General features: G+C 41.0%; 1 protein-coding gene across 4 annotated transcripts in view; it reads left to right on the top strand.

Annotated features, from left to right (window-relative positions):
* The window catches only part of LOC306770124 (RNA-binding motif, single-stranded-interacting protein 3), a gene marked incomplete at its 3' end in the record, with an annotated part of 215,398 nt that overhangs the window by 151,870 nt on the left and 45,668 nt on the right, over positions 1-17,860 (top strand). For all 4 annotated transcript variants that reach the window (XM_079258936.1, XM_079258937.1, XM_079258934.1 and 1 more), the window contains exon 7: positions 17,225-17,331. In XM_079258936.1, the coding sequence (XP_079115062.1) occupies positions 17,225-17,331 (107 nt within the window). The remainder of the gene's footprint in view (positions 1-17,224; positions 17,332-17,860) is intronic.

The raw sequence follows: 17,860 nt of genomic DNA, 5'->3' as shown, positions 1-17,860 counted from the left end.
TAATTCATATTAACTTCCATGCAGCTCAGTGTGAGTCACTGCCATATTTTGTTATGTTTTTTTTTTTTTTATTATATTACTATTGTGATACTTTATGTTTCCTTCAGTTTCTTTGCTCTTCTTTGTTGCAACAAGGGAATGATAAATAAAAACAACATATTAAGTTACAGGTATTGTTAAAAATGTTACAGCTGTCAGAATAAGGGAGAAAAATGAACACCAAAGAAATCGGACTACATTATGTCAGTAAGTCACATAATCTAGTAAATTGGGAGCTTCTCCTGTAGATTATGCCCTTTATTAGTAAACTGTGTTAACGGTGCTAAAGCAAAGCTAGTCCTTTTGCTACCATGAGAGAATAAAAGTTCATTTTAGGGATGTGCACATCTAATGGCTTAGTTGATTAGTCAATAAGTCAGAATGGCCCACATAGTTGACCTCGATTTCTCCGAGTTTTTTTGTTCAGAGCTGGAAGACACTTATGTTTCACCAGGCAGACATGGAAGTAACGTATACAGCACTATGTTTGCACAAATAGCAGAAGTAGTCTGGAGCAGACATTGGCAACAGCAGCCAAACACAGGTAAGCTTGGCAGTATTTCACTTAACTGGTCAACCAAGTCAAATGCACATAATGTGGGATGAAGCCTTTTTTGCATGGGTCTGCCGGCGTGTTGTGGACTCGCCTACTAAACTGTTCAGAAAATGTTGCAATTAGGAGTAAAAAACTCTGCTTGAAAGACGAAATTGAATGCTTGTTTTGTTGTGCCTAAATGCTCATATGTGAGCAGGATTTAACTCACATGGTAGAGCAGCCGCCTTGTCAACAGAAACTACAGCTCTGTGATCCATCTGGTGCAGGTTTGAATCCTGGGGACTTTAGCTCCGTAACACCTTCCTCTCTGTTCTCTTTCTTGTGTATCTACTGCACTGTAAAGGCTACTACAGTCCCAAAAACTGTAAATGTGTAAAAGATGGTACTTATTATTGATGACATCACAACTTTAATTGGCCTAAATGAGACTTCCTAGTTTATTTCATGAGGAAACTTGCCATCCTGAAACAGCGTCAAAATCTGTACCAGCAGATTCTTACTATTTTTAGTGATTTTAATATGTTCTAATATGTGTTTTATCTCTAACTGCAGCCAAAGCTCGCAGTAATGAGGACAATCTGTATTATTCTTCCCTCGTATCCGATTACCGAAGTCCACCTCCAGTCAGTAGGGAGTAGGTGGTCATTAGTAATGCAGATTTGATGAAAAATGACTCATACAATGGTCTGCTAGATAGAGAAATCTGTTATGTAAGGAGAGGCAGATTTAGTGATAAGGGATGAAATGCTTTTAAAACTTACAAATTATTTAGATATGTAACACTGTTTTGCTCTTTAATCCAATCCAATCCAGTTTATTTATAAAGCACCGTTAAAAACAACAAAGTTGACCAAAGTGCTGTACAGAAGAAACAATAAAACATACATATTTACATCATAATGGGGCATCAGCACATTGTTAATAGTAAAACAACCCTTTAAATTAGTCAAACGCCAAAGAGAAAAAATGAATCTTCAGACAAGACTTAAAAACAAGAAGCGATTCAGCCTGTCTAATGTACAGGGGCAGCTTGTTCCACAACTTGGGACCAATAACAGAAAAAGCTCGGTCACCTCTCAGTTTACGCTTTGTCTTAGGAACCACAAGCAGAAGTTGATCTGTGGACCTCAGAGAGCGTGTAGGGGAATACCTCACCAGCAGGTCTGACAGGTAGCGAGGGGCCAGACCGTTCAGGCATTTAAAAACAAATAAAAGAATCTTAAAATCAATTCTGTAACGGGCAGGGAGCCAGTGAAGGGAAGACAAAATTGGTGAAACATGGTCAGACTTTCGAGATCCAGTTAAAAGACGCGCTGCAGCGTTCTGCACCAGCTGCAGCCGTGCGAGAGAGGACTGACTGATCCCACAGTACAGGGCGTTACAATAGTCAAGCCGTGTAGTTACAAAAGCATGGATCAAAATTTCAAAATCATGTCTTGAGAGTGAGGACCTTATTTTTGCAAGCTGTCTTAGGTGGAAAAAACTTGCTTTCACCACAGCACTAATTTGTTTGTCCAATTTAAGTTCCTGATCCATTTTCACACCAAGATTGCAGACAGTAGGCTTAACAAACTGTGACAAGGATCCAAGGTTAACTGAGACAGCATCACCAGCACTGCTAGGTCCAAGAAGAAGAACCTCTGTTTTTTTATCATTAAAATGCAAAAAATGTATTGACATCCAAATTTTAATTTCATCAATGCACTTTAAAAGTTCAGTGGCACTGAAGCTTTCTTGATGTTTGAGGGGAAAGTAAATTTGGCTATCATCAGCATAAAGATGAAAAGACACACCAAGCCTTCGGAGAATAGACCCCAGCGGCAACAGATACAATGAAAAAAGGAGCGGACCAAGGATTGATCCTTGCGGCACGCCACAATTCAAGGGGGCCGAGGATGAAGCAAAGTCACCCAATCTCACACAAAAACTCCTATCTGCTAAGTAGGAACGGAACCACTCCAAGGCAGCCCCATGAATGCCCACTGTGTTCTCAAGTCGGCACAGTAGGATTTCATGATCCACTGTGTCGAACGCAGCGGTCCGATCTAACAAAACCAGTGCAACAGTATGACCAGTCAGTATACATCAAAATGTCATTAAAGACTTTAAGTAGAGCAGACTCTGTGCTGTGCAAATTTTTAAAACCAGACTGAAAAACTTCAGGGATCTCATGTGCATCCAGAAATGCCTTCAATTGACAAAATACAATTTTCTCTAGAATTTTGGACAGGAATGGAAGCTTAGAAATTGGACGAAAGTTTGAAGGATCATTGTTATCAAGGCCAGACTTTTTTTTATTAATGGCTGAACAACAGCGTGCTTAAAGCATTTTGGCACCACTCCTTTTACCAAGCTTCCATTCACAAGATGTACAACAAAGGGTGCTATGGTTGGAAACACCTCTTTAAAGAGGCGCGGAGGAATGGAATCATCAGGTGAGCCCGCAGGCTTCATTCCACTAACAACCTTCTCCAAAATAGAGAGAGTCACAGGCTCCAACTGAGAGAGAGGCAAACGGCGGCTGTACGTCCTCATCAGCAACCATACGGCGCCATTCTTTCATGTAGATGTCCCATGAAAAGTCCGCTGTTTCAGCTTACCGCCTCTTCTCTCCTGTCGGGCTGATTAGGAGCAGGTCCAACGCAACATCGTGTTGCAGAACGTCTTATACTACTCGGTTCTTCCGCTTCTTGTTGTGGCGGAACACCGCAGCCATGGACGGTAGAAAGTTCGAGAGAGCGAGCAGTTTATTCTTCTCTCCACCTGTCCCGACCGGAGCGTGATTGTCCTGCCCCCACACCATAAAGGTCCTGGTAGTTTTCAGGGGAACCAATAGTAAACGAACGACATATAAAGTTAGATTGTCTCTCCCTTCACCACATTGTTTCCCACATTTTCATGTAACATTCAAGGTAATTGGAAAACAGACAACTCACATTTACAAATCAAATAAACATCCATTCACAATATATATCAATAAAATTACAACCAAACAAAGAAAATATGCAAAAACCTGTTTATAGAAAAACCCAGGGGTTACATGGATTAAAATAAAAAAAAGAAATGTAGAATCAAAAATGCTATTTCAGAGTGTTCTGCTCAAGTCATTCATCAAAGAAAATGTATAATACCACAGATGACATCATTGCTTACAGCAAAATAAACAAAGATGATTTATTTTCCTTATGTCATTGTAAATCATACCTACTGTATAGAATTTATAATAGCATTTCTCAGCATTTATAATAGCATGAAGCCTTCACCACCCAGTTTCATTTGAAGAGGTTTTTACATTGTGGCCTATTTTTCTGCAGTGGTCTTCCAGATACCAGTGATGCATCTTTGATAATAAACACACAAGTTTATCCCATTCAGCAGGCCCTCTTCTTATCCTCTAGCACACAGACACACAGATTTATGAATTAGTTTGAGCTGGTCATATTTCTCTCTGAGCCAGGGATGTAATCTTGCCACAGAGGAATCCAGATCAATTTTTCAGGATGTCTTATTTGGGTAGGGGAGCAGTTGGCTCTGCACAACAGGGGTGCATGGCGGATGCAGCCTGAGTGTATCCAATTTCAGACAGAAAAGCAAATGGCCTTGGAGATCAAGGATTATACAGCAGATTTCTGAGTCGAGCTAGTATTGATTCGCCGTGCCCCTGGTGAACTCCAGGTTGTACCTTCTCCATGTAAGCTTTTAAATGTTGTAGCAGTAATGCCCCCCCCCCTCACCAGCTCGGTCCCTGATCCATAAGGCTACAACAACTGCCCCCTATAAATACAGCCTTTCGTTTTTCTAGATAACATTGTATACTCCAAGGACCACAAAGTCAGTAGAAAGTCTGTAGTGTTTGTCATATTCAGGGGAAGTTATCCTTATTATATGCTTTGCCAGATTGTTTCCATAGAAAATTACTTTTAAAATTCCAATCCATCACTGTGTTCTGCAGCAGAGGCATTAATCAGCTGCAATGCATCGCTTGTTCTTACTGAGGAGTAGTCTTGGCATCCCTCTGTGACTTCATTGTCTGCATCTCCAAAGTTTGTAGTCCTGCCATTCAGCCATCTGTTCTGCAACTTCCTGATTCTCCCTGCTTTTCTTTCCCTCTCTCACACTTTTATCCCCACACCTTTCTCTCTTTTCACACTCGTCTTGTAAAGCAGCGATTACCAAAGAACCACATATTTAATGTTTGATAACTGCTTTTGGAAAAATCTCTTCAGGATAAGCTAAAGATAAAGGAAAGACAGACTGAAGGAGTTGAGCTTGTTGTTGGGAACCTGGTTAACTTGTGTAATAGACCCATTATGAGGTAAAACCAACAGTGGGAAGTGATAAATGTGTGCTAGCAATAGGAGACGGTGTCCAAATCCCCCTCCGTTCATTCGGCCATTATAAGCAAGAGTAGATTAGGCAATGGCCCCCTGCTGGGACAGTGAATAGATGAGAATGGGAAAGATGAGGGGAGGCCGCTCCTCTCCTGCATTATCTAAATAACAGGCAGGGGAATTCAATAAGTACTGGCCTCATCAGACCTCATCAGCTCCCCCAATTAGGCTGCACATCATGGCGGCTGGCAGGCTCGTTTCAGTTGGTGACAGATGAGAGCCTGCACGGCGATGCACTTGCCTCTGCAGCCACATAGCGCTGCCCCACATTCCTGACATGGTTTAGGTTAATTCATTGCTGTGTCAGGGACAGGTGGACCGTTTTGGACGGGCGAAACATGAAAGCTACTGAATGCCATCAATATAACACCAGTATTTGTTTATATCTAACTGCTAATTTACAGTCTGCCAGACTCTGTTACCGTGTACTTCTGCCCTTGATGCTGCATTAGTGATTTCATGGTAGCCAGCCTCAACTTCAAATAAGGACTTACCTTTACCGTCCTGCTGCTTTTGAACCCTAGTGATATCGATGTTGTCAATATCTCTCCCCTCCCACTTTACCTCCCCGTGTTTCCCCAAGGGTCAGGACATGCGGAGAAAAAACACTGCTGTACCATATCGATTGAGGCCCATTAACGCATACTGAGAAAAACAAAGCCTTTCATCATGTCCGAGATGTTTAAGCAAGGACTTACTCAAAGTTGTTCTACACAGGTCAGCCTTTCTCTCTGGTTATTGCTCTGATATTTCTGTCCCAGGGGGAGGGGAGGAATGCTGCTGTAGATGCTATTAGGGTTTGCAATGTGTGTATTTTTTCCCACAAGTGAAACGTGTCATCAGAATCTCTCTATTTTTTTGTCTACCTTTTTCTTTGAGAAAGTGGAAAGACTGAGAGCGAAACGTAGATGGATGTTCTCAAGAAAAACATTTTCAAGATTTTAGTTTAATTGACGGCACTTCCTCCTCTCTCAAATTACACCCCACCGGTCATGTGATGGTAATGTTGATTATTACAAATGTGACAGGATATTTATCACACAGCAAACACATGATATCTTATATTTATTTGGGTGGAAATTCTTCACATTTTGATTTATGTTATCGCTCCAGATTTACTTTACAATCCAAAGCATAATCTTCTTTGTCAGATTTGTTCAATTAAGTCTGGAGATTTTACATTTTGTGTGGAGAATGGTTTACATATTCAGTCAAAACAAAGATTTAACTGTTTGTATGAGAATCTTTTCCTTGTCTCATCTGGAAAGACCGAGGACAATTACCATCAACGCTGCTCAACAACAAAGAGAATACCTAAGAAATGAATGAATTATGAGCCTTTGGGATGTCTGATGCACTGTTTGAAGTTCAGACATGTACTGATCTTTCAGATGGAGCACAGATGACTGAATGGTGCTTCTAATGTTGGTTTTAACTTCATAGATCATAAAACTATATTTACAGATCATGAAGAACAACCTTTGTTGGAGGGCTAATTTCAATGGTCCAGCTTGTTTAAAGGCAAAGGCAGTCGGTGCCTAATCTTTGAAACCGTGGAAAGTAGTATTAATACTTCATTAATCATGTTAGTTGTTTTATTTTTAAGGTCATGGAATCATTTCTCATAGAATAGATAAGGACTATGGGTCATTTTGTATGTTAGTGATGTCATTTCAGGATGCCATTTAGAAACAACAAAAATGAAAGACAAGTCAGTTATGGAGCTCCCCAAGGATGAGATTAGTTTTTAGTTGGTCAGAAACCGAAATGACTCACTGCATAAATATTTACTGTTGATAAAAATCAGCAAGTACAGAAAAGTTTCATACTTGTGTCCAATTTGGTACACGTGTCCATGTCATTTTCATCTTTCTCAATCCTGAACAGTCCATGGGGGGTGTCCCCCACTGACTGCAGAGTGTGTGAGCCAGAAAAACAAAAGTAGTAGTGACTGGATGTAATTTCAGATTTTAAGAGAACATGTGTAGCCTGTTTGGAAAAGAGAATCCGTGAGGAGATTTGCCACAATCCATCAATTTATCATTCACTATCTAAAAGTAAGTCTGCAACAACACAGATTGCTGTCTTCTTCTTGTTCTGCCAGCATAATCTTTCTTCTGCTAAAAAGTTTCTTTTTCATTCCTATAAGAAGAAAAGCTCACTAAGAACTGTATCTATGATGGGAACTATGAAAAGATGATTGGATCTGCATCACAACTAATCTAACAACTGGAGTATTGGCAAATTTCATCCGTGGGTTCAATTTCAGATCAATTTCATGTACAACAAAATATTTTTAGCCTATCGAAATACAGCTGGATCACGTCTCTCCTTTGTGGTGTAGAAATGCCAACAACTCGGATTGAATTTCACACTGTTTGATTTATATCATCGATATCACTTTTATTAGATATAAATAAAGGAAAATTATATGCTTTATTGATGTCATTTTTTGCTGTTTCTGGCAAACCTTTCATGCTTTTTTTTCTATACTAATATACAGTCAAGGAATAACTTTTTCTCTAATATCACCCATCTTTGGTTACAGGTTCATAAGTTTTAAATGTTTAAGTGACCATATTTAAAGCCAGAAATTACAAATGGCAAAGTATCATACTGCCTTTAACGAGGTGGTCCTATGGTGGTCTCTAGTTTATTTTGAATTGATCTTTTTTCTTTCACTGTTGCCAGGATATCATCAAACTGGTGTTTAAACATATAAAATATTTAAAAAATTAGTTGAGAAATTCTAGCCCCGGTAGTACATTCATAAATACTCCTCACTCCTCTTGTTCAAGGACATTTTTTAGCCTGAGCACAGTTGGAATGTGTAGCATGCGGATGTTCCTACGGTATGTGGACCAAAACCCCCCAGTAGTGTAAATGATGTTGGTGTGTAAAGATCTGTACCCTCATGTATGTTTTCATTGAAAATCATATAGTATTAAGAGTTGAACTATAACAGGGTCCTCATACGAGTAACACCGTGCACAAGGTGGTGACTGATGCTAAGAGTCATCTACAGATCAGCTACAGCTGTACTTACCTTTAAACTGATTTTTTAAAAGAAATGAAAGTCATTTCAGTTCATGATTTCAGGTATAGAAGAGCTTCAGCACTTCCTGCTCTCTTTTTTTTGTGTATATATGTTGGAGTTTGAATAAGCGTATAAACTGTACATATGTGTGTCTGCCTGTGTGTGTGGCTAACTTTTGAAAGTGAAAGAGCAAAGAGAGCTACACCTGCAGCTCCCATCAAACAGTGGAAAGCTCCTTTCAGCACAGCTTTAATTACAGTCTCTGCAGCTCTGCTCAGCTCAGACAAGCTGGTCTCCACTCAGCCAACCAAATCCTCTCACACACAGCTGCTTTCCTCTGACACAGACTCACCTGATCCCTAATCAGCCACAGTGCCACCCTTCATTGATCCCCAATCAGTTACAGTAAAGGGGACTCTATGGAATCCCATTCACACATGGCCCACCTCCACACCCTCCTCCCTTATTAGCCGGGTGCCCTGCTTACATTGATCATAAATCAACGTCACTGCTAGCATTGATCGTCAATCACCCTCAGTGACATTATCGACCCGGCTGCTCCCTCAGCTATAGGTCTGTCCTCAACCCAGGGCCCACATTGCAGCCTGGCTGTGGCATATTGATCCACCTTCAGATACAGTATTGAGGGTTCTTTATTGATAATTCATTTATTGTGCTGTAATTTCATTTTCTTTCCCGTCCATTACATTGTTACTGGAAGCCCCTACGGTGGAAACCAAGTTAAGAGCTGCCTTTTTTTTTCTGTTTCACCATGCTATTAAAACAAATATGGCTTTGTAGTAATGACAGCAAACATGACTACTTCTGTTTCAGTATCAGTATCAATTTACAAGCTTGAAGGTTAGAAAAATCTCCTTTTAACAAGAGGATTTAAAGTTTAACTCTTTAGACCATCTGGGAGAATCTCAGAGAGGCAATTTGCTATTTAACAAAACATCTGCTTCTTCCTTTGTTTCACAATAGCCAATAACTGAAGGATGTTAGTAATACACTCTATGAGCATGGACTTGAGTCACTCTAAGGTACCATAAAATACTTGCTCAGCATAACATCGCCTCAATAAATAAATCTACATTATTTGGCTGGAACATCAGGTAGTGGTTATGAGGGGCTGATAAAGTCATTAAAATACATTTAAATCCCAATGCTTGATGTAAACAATGACATCTTTCATAAGAAAACTTATATTCTTTCCTTCAAAACAATTGCAAAGTATACTTTCAGTGCCTGTGGTGAGTCTGGCACAGCGTCATGTGCTGAAAAATGTTTGTTGCAGGTTTGTTGGATGGGCAGTTCGGCTGAATTACAATGCACTGACCTGTATGATTCATCTCTATAGAAAGGAGTTTTCACGGGTCACTGGAGGCGTTGGCAATGTTATAATGCTGTGCTAACAGGGACAGAGAAAGCTTCGCAGTCTGCCCATACAGGCAGTGACACAGACAGTAAAAGCACAAGTCAACCCCCACAGGCAAAGTCCAGTAAAAGCCACTCTTCAGTCCGTCAGAAGCCAGAACTGCTCACCGTGAAAGGAGAGCGCTGCAGGCCACTGCTAGTTTTAAACTGCAAGGTGAATGAGAGCTGACCAAAAAGGTGAATACTTGTCATCACCCGACAACATTATTCACATACATTAATTCAGACTAGTGTTGATCCTGTTTAATTCCAAGTTTCATGTCATGTTGTTATGTCTTACTTCTGCTTGTCTACACACAGCTGGTAAAACGCTGCGTGTGGACTGACAGATTTAATGCAGCTTTCTTTGAAAATGAGCTCTGAGCTATTTTAATGTAGCAAATTAACATAGCTAAAGCATGTAATTGATACAGTTGGACTGCAATTACCTGTCACACACATTTAATGACTGGCACATATGGCTCGACAGACTGCTATTGTTTTGAGTATGTTTTTAAGTGTTGTACTCAGTTGTGTCTTCTCAGCCAAGAGAGCTGAAGTGAAGTAAACAACAACAGCTAAGTGATGAGATAATTCCTTCAAAATGCAACAGGTTTTCCTGCTTGCACAGAAAGCAGCTGCCCACCAGCCTTTTGAATCGAGGTGTGAGTTGCCACACATATGGGCTGAAGTTTTGTCTGCATTATGTGTTTAGATAAATCTGGCAGCTTTGATCTTGAAAGAGATTAATACAAAAGTAGCCGATCCAAACATGACGATTTTCATGGTAAAGTCTAAGGGTTCTTGTACAACAAACTAAGGTGAAGAACACAAATGGGAGGCCTCTTACTGGAGCTCCTCACATCTGAACAGACTAAATAGCACTCAAACACACCACAAAGACTTTTCCACCTGTCATCCTGTTGAATTAAGGCTGAAACCACATTTTGCTAACAACAAATCATCAAAAAGTTTTCAAAGTCAACATGTATTTGTTCTCAATGTTACCATTCTGTGTTGTATATGTCTGTAAACCTCAAACTCTATATTAAAAACATCAAGAAGTCACCCACTGCTTTGAGAACTGCTACTATACGTTAAAGCTTGCCATGTATGTGTTTTTGGAAGCAAAAGGGACTTTATTGGAGGAAAATACCTGTTTTTCTAATTGAACTACAACAACCAAACTGATATAAGGACTGAATCTGACTAATGAATCACGATTAAGCCCAATGATGGACTGACGACCTGTCCTGGGTGTACCCTGCTTCTTGCCCAGTAATTGCTAGGATAGGCTCAAGCATAATTCCCAAGTCATTCTAGACATTTAGTATATTTGCTGTCACTGATCAGACAATAGATTGCGTCCTTTACTCTTCTACTTAGTCTTTAACAGCTCAGTGATGACAGAGATTTACATTTTTACATGAGTCTTATGCGTCCTCGACATATTCTAGGAAGTTTCTTTGTTTCAATGGTTGTTGATTCATCTGTGACACATTATCCTACATTGTCTGGTGCACTTTGCCCTTTTCTTAGCTTAAATTATCATTTGAATTCTCTGCGAGAAGTCTTCTCACTTTCATGCCATTTTCTTACAATTCTAAACCAACTACATACAGCTACTTGTACAGTAATTGCACCTTGGACAGCTGTCTAAAGCAGCTATTGATACTGAAACCCACAGCACCAACAAATATGTTGGCAGTTTGGAGCTGCATCTGTGGCTTTAGCATTAGAAACATCTGCCACCGCTACTTTATAAGGTTGCTGCTGACTGTAGGGCCCATAGACACTCAGCTGTGCCATTTGGAACGAATGTGGTGAGGACTGTCTGCTTGTATAATTGTTACTGGAATATATGGATGCAGGATCGTGACCTGTTTTATTACTGGCAAACTCTTACACTGTACACTACATTCCACTTCTTCACAAACTTCTGTCTGTTCTGTTGTTTTTAATTTGTTTTCTCTCCATAGCAACAATGTTGTCGGGAACAGCTAGTGGAATTAGCTGATTAAGCTAAAACAAAGATCTAATTTACCGGTACCTCAGAGTTTCTCTTCCTGGAGGTGGCGAGTGACTGGAAACCTATTGCCTGTCTGGTGCTGTTCTGGCATTAAATTCTGTCTAAGAGTAGAATCTGAAAATGTTTAATCACATTCCTGCTAAATAATAACACCTCCTTGTTGAAGCAGGAAATTCCTCACCTGTTAATTATGCCCACACCAGAGTTTTCTCATCACTATAGAAAAGTCTCAATCAATTCTTGTTAAATGCTGCATTATGGATTGATTGAAAGCCAGACACATGGAGCTCATGTCATCTATGATTTTTATTTATTTGTGTAAATCTGGTCTGGGATCAATGGTCTTTGGTATAGATTGAATGTCAAATCTATAGATAGATAGATAGATAGATAGATAGATAGATAGACAAATAACTATGGCAGAGAGAAATGCAATAAATGGAGACTGACAGAGAAGTGAGAGATGGATTAGCATGTCAGAGACACCCTACATAACATTACTCTTGTTAAGTGTGCAGTGGCTCATCGATCAGGTTTCTACTGCCTGCATCCAGGGCTCTTCCCTGCATTTCCCCTCCCGTAATCTATAATATGATCTCAGGCCTGAACCGCTTGGCCTGCTGCAGAGGCTCTCCATGGAAATGTCTGAGTAAAAGAGGATCAATAGCTATGGAGCATGTGTAGCAAATGTAAGGCGAGAAGCAAAGCGTTTGTTGACAACCTTCTCCCTACACCCATCCCACTCATATAGATGAGCTCTACAGTATGGATTGAAAGGGGGGGGCTGGACTGTGCCTGTCACATCTAACCTCTGTGAATCTCTTGCCCCTCTGCCTCTTACTGTCACGGCCTCCTCATGTCTTTTTGCCTGTCTATGACACTGTATCTGTCTTTCCATCTATCTCTTTCCTCTCCTCTTTGTGTCGCTCTCTGCCATTGCTCTCTCCTCAGCGCCGGCTCCATTTATTGGGCTGTGTCATTGAGCCATGTGTGCCATCCCTGTCAGCAAAACGGCTGGCAGACTGTCTTCATTTCCAAGCTGAAGGATGTGAGGCCAGTGTGGCAGTTGTGAGAGCTATCGACCGGGATCCGTCAAAGCCCTCCCTGTAGGAAAGCTGCTGCCTGCTTTCCTAGTTGGCAGCCATTCTGAGCTTGTTTGTTTGACTCTCAAAATGTCGACATATATGCGGCTCTGCTGTACTTTTCATCCATTATGCTCACCTGTCATATATTTCACATTACAGCCTCCATTTTTCCTCATCCTCATCTAGTTTTATGACACTGTCCTTGCAAGCTCGTCTTTCTCCTATATCTTTGTTTCAGCCTATGTCTGTCACTATGTCAATCCCCAGCCTATTTCATTCTCATTCCTATAAGACAGTTCCTCTTCAGTCTGGACAAACGGGTCAGGCTGGCTGATGGAAATCGGACAGTTGTTGATCCAATTAGAGATCCCCTCAAGCACCCAGAGCACTGCAGCCTTCCAATAAAACACTGTCCTCTTTCTTGCCTTTTCATGATCTCACTAAATATGACCTTGCAGTAAAACACAAACAACCCAACCAAAGACTTTTCAGATGTGCTTAGTTCATGGAGCAGCCATGTCATCTGTAGCAACTCTTCAACCAAAATTATTGCTGAAACAAAGAGCACCTCTTTTTACTGAAGCTTTTCAGACGGACATATTGTGGTGCAAGTGGCTGAGCAGTTCCCTCTGTTTGCCTTTTCTAGATTTGGATATTAAGAGCTAAGCAAGACCAGCCTAGTTTGACTCCAAACCCTTGTGAGAGGCCTCCTTTGTAACAGTCTTGATGGTGAAAAACTGACTGTTTCACTGCACATAATCTATCTGCCAGCTTTGCTTTCAATCTGGGGCATTGCTGCATTGATTTCACCATTCAAGCCAAACAGATGTACAGTCCTATTCAGACCATGCAAATGAATATATGAGATGCTAAAATGGAGGGGTTATAATACACGTACTGATTTGCATTTATGGACTTAGATGTTTTTCAACAGGCTTTATGAGACCATCTTTCTTTGTCTACGAATACCGGAAAGAAAAGGACTGATTTCAACCAGATGCTGGCCCATAGGAAACAGCAACAGTAACAGCAATAATTACTGATGCACACTGTGCTAATAAGTGTAACTAGCAACAAGCTTCAATTTAAATTGCTGTTGTAATTGTACTGTCTTGTATAAAAGTACATGTGCATGCATTTAGTGGTTCATTTTACTGGGTGGTAATGCCTCCATTGATGAGCAGGAAGCCATGACTATCTCTTCAGAGCCAAATGCACAGTGAGGAGTAAGATTGAGCTGAGCTTATGATCGAATGAGGCCAGCAGCACAGGCTTCTTACAGTCAGTATATTGTCTTCCACTGCTCGTTTGTACGTGTGTGTGTGCGTGTGTGTGTGTTTGTGTAATTCTGAGTGTGGCTTCGGAGTGCATTTACCAAAGTACAGATGCATATGCGTGCATTGGTACTCGCCCTCATTAATGTATTTACCAGTTCCTACAGCAGCCAAATAAAAAAACAATTAGGAGTTCCCATGGAGCACCTTGTTAGCAGCAGTTATTGACCTCTGACCAAGAGAACTTCATGTCTTTCTCCCATGATTTAGGGTCATTAAAAGGTAGGAAAATTGGTCCATAAGTCTGTGTGTGTGTGTGTGTGTGTGTGTGTGTGTGTGTGTGTGTGTGTGTGTGTGTGTGTGTGTGTGTGTGTGTGTGTGTGTGTGTGTGTGTGTGTGTGTTTGTGTGTGTGTGTGTGTTTTGGTTTGTTTGTTTTTTTTAAAGCCCCCCTACAACACATTTTCTGGAGCCACTGGAGCCAATGTGAAATGTGTTGACACAACATCAGCGAGCTAGCACACACAGAAAGCTACACTATTAGTTTATGCTGAGATGGGCCAGTGATGACTGAGTGTGGTGAGGGGTCTAAGACGGGGTGTTCTTTTGGGTAGCAGTAGTGTGTATTGTGTGTTTGTGTGTATGTGTGTGTGTGTTTTCATTGGTTGGAGCAAGGAGACTTTAAGGGCAAAAAAGGAGGGGGGTTGTTTGTGGGCTACAGAGTGGTGAGTGTATTCACAGGGTGGGTGGGGCGGTGTGAGGCTGTTGATCTTGGACTTGAGTTTTAAACAAATTGGCTGGTCCGCTGTGGGAACTGGGGATGTAGTCACACAGGGAGCGTCAGCGTGCTCTGTGTCAGATTCTCCAAATTTCTCCAATAGCTAATTATCTCCCAGAGTGCCAGAGGAGAGGTTTGGAAGAGCTTTTGTTGGTTTTCTTCTGTGGCGGCTCTCAAGCGCTCCCTTTTCCGGCTACATTCTCCTGAGCTGACTCTAAAAGGTTTAGTTCTATAGTAGACCCTTAAGGCTCATAAATACACTAAACCCAGTTATTTCCTTTCTCCCACAGAATTGTCTGCATGGGTTCGGCTCCATAGTGTGCATTTAGTGGCATTAATCCACACAAAAGCACCACACCCTTTTCCCCCATTTTCTTAATCTGCATTGCAGACACCTGCTGAAGTTAGCAAATAATTATCCGTAGCATCTGGCAGCAGATACAGCTCTGACATGTGATCAAATGAAATGAATAAACAAATCACCTGCCTAGCTTAATTATGCTGAAGGCATTTAATCAGCTGGAAAAAGTCCCTTCTCTTCAGGTTGTTTTATTCACCATTGCTGCTTTCAGGCCAAGCAGAACCTCTTTCTTTCCTGTCATGTGATATCAAGGCACAAGACCCTCAAACATCTGTGAACGTAGATTAAAGCATCACCAGCTCTCTCTGTGGGCGTCGTCTCTGGCATTGCATGATGAAAGGTCCCGTTGCAGAGCCTCCTGCAGACAGCCCCGTCATTGGCCTGTGTCGTCACAGAGCAGCCGTGTCATGAGCTGCCAGGCCTGTAATGTGAATGCGATGACAGGAGAGCCATCAGGTCCTTCCTGAGCCAACAGGTGCACGGCGGCAATGGGTCAGAGTTTGCACAGGCTTACTCACCCTCGGTTTGCTATTACCAAACTGTACAGCCCCCTTCCCAGCCAGTTGTTACAACTGTGTTAGGGCAATTATTGTCAGAGAAGAAGGAAAACATGCCTAGAAATATTTAGTTTGACTTATACGAAACTAAGTTTTTTCCGTCTCTGTGTGATTCTATAAAAAATATCCTGTAGAAGTATTTAGTGATGTCTTTGCATCTGTCTTGTTTTATTTTTAATGTACAAAATATCATTGAAATCAGTTAGTGCTGTATGATGTATGAAGTTCGAACCTGAAAAGATCTTTTTCACAGCCTGAAGCAAAGCATGAAGATGTGTAATGTGTGTTTACTGGCTTAAAATAACTTATTTATTGCAAACTTTTATTTAATTAATAAGGTCCTTGTGGTAAAACAAGACAAGTAGTGACTTTTCTGGTGTAACAAGGTTTATCCAGCCATGCAAAATGGTTTTTCTTCTTGTAAATTTATCAGCAATCTTTCTAAGCTTTCGTCTACTTTTTCCTCAAAAACTGTTTTTCCCTAGTGTATGTCGACTTCACCCTTAGAGAGCATTTTTTATTTAAATTTTTTCATCTCCAGTAGCCTTAATATGATCTTGTTTTCCCATTATCATTTATTGTCTCATTTTTTTTTTTTTTTTTTTGTCTTCTGTGCTCATACTGGTGTCCCTCCCCTTCTCTCATCTCCACAGCCAGCCTCTTAAGAGATTGCAATCTTGCTGACGCAGACTGAAAAAGGAAACGGACACTGTCAAGACTCCCATATCCCTAGCCAAGAGAGCCACCAGTTTCACATGCTTTTTTTTCCTTCACTTTCTTCTTTCCTTGAGACTGTCTTTTCTCAGTTCTTTTTTCCTCTCACTATACACACTATCTCATCAGTAGATTCTCTGCCTGAATCCATTTTTGTCTGTCTTGGAGCTCACCTGCAGCCTGAGCGTGAGAACGTGCCCTTTGATAAGTTATCTTTCGAGCGACGTAGGTCATCACAACGCTTTCATTGACCTTTGATTGGTAATTATGCATACAAAAGCCTGTTGATACAGCAACAGCTTAGATAAGGTCATGCTGCAGAGGGCGTTTTTTTTTTTTCTTTCGTTTTATAACTGGATTTATAACATCTATGTCATGCTTTCCTACTGTTGATTACAGACACTTGCCAGCTCCGTGGAGAGGGCATGTTTCAATCTTTTGTAACTTTTTCCTTTCATTATTAGAAAACCTAAGACTCTCCTCAGTATTTGTATGAAGAACAGCATCATCAACAGCAGCCTTCACTCAAACAATACACTACAGTGTTGTGCTTACATTGCTGGTTGCCGAAAGGAAAAAGACATAAAATTTCAAATAAAAGGGGAGATGGCTGTTACAGTAAAACACACAGGGATTATGCGTCAGGAACAGGAACGCCTTTTAGAAATAAGCTTTGGCTGACAGAGCGGTCCTGCATTACCATCTCAGAGGTATTTACAAGAGCGATTATTGTGATTATTATTTCAACAATACCCTGCAACGCTCTTTCATGGGCTGCCAGTCGGGGCAAGGACAGGGAGGGCCTGCCAACATCACCGGAGTGGGAATTTGTCTAGCAGCTCCATAGGAAGGCAGAGAAAAGGAAGAGAGAGGGTGGGGGGGTAATGGTACAAGACGGAGGAAAAACAGGGACAAAGTTCAAGAGGGCTTGTGTCTTTCAGTGGGGTCACTAGATACAGTATTTGACCTTCATTTTACTTTCTCTGCAGCCCCCACGGAGCCTTTGCTGTGCAAATTTGCCGACGGAGGGCAGAAGAAACGCCAAAGCCAGAGCAAGTACCCTCAAAATGGGAGGCCATGGCACAGAGAAGGCGAGGTAAGATGTTCCACGAAACACAGAGGGAAGTGGGTTCAGTTTATTTGCTTCTAGATAAACAGAAAAAAAAACTATGTTGGTGGATCTCATCTTACACCATCACTGTTACTCGTTAACTTTGAGTGAAATAAATGTTTTTTCTACTGAACCTTGTGCAGGTTTGGTCACAAATCTCTGTGAACGTGCTGCAGAATTTGCCAATAGAAGTATTTACTAGTAGCTGTCATCTGTCTGTAAATTACATTTCTGTGCACGAGGAGTCTCAGAGGAGCCGCCTTGATCTTCCTCTAGCTGTCCTCCAACATTCCTTTTAATCCGTCACAATCATCAAACAATAGCTCAAGGGAAGAAACTTCCGTCACACCCACCGTGTCCTAATATACACGTCGTTGTTATCCTATGAGCTCCAGGCTTGGGTCATGTTAAAACAATTAGGTCATGACCAGTGAGCTGCAGGAAGAAACAATGAATGTGCTTTGTGATGATAATATTTCCTAAATTCTGCCAAGGTAAACAATACACTTTCATG

Source organism: Telmatherina bonti, assembly GCF_933228915.1.
Source record: "Telmatherina bonti genome assembly, chromosome: 19".
NCBI classification, from domain to species: domain Eukaryota; kingdom Metazoa; phylum Chordata; class Actinopteri; order Atheriniformes; family Telmatherinidae; genus Telmatherina; species Telmatherina bonti.
This window is presented reverse-complemented; position numbering and strand designations above follow the sequence as displayed.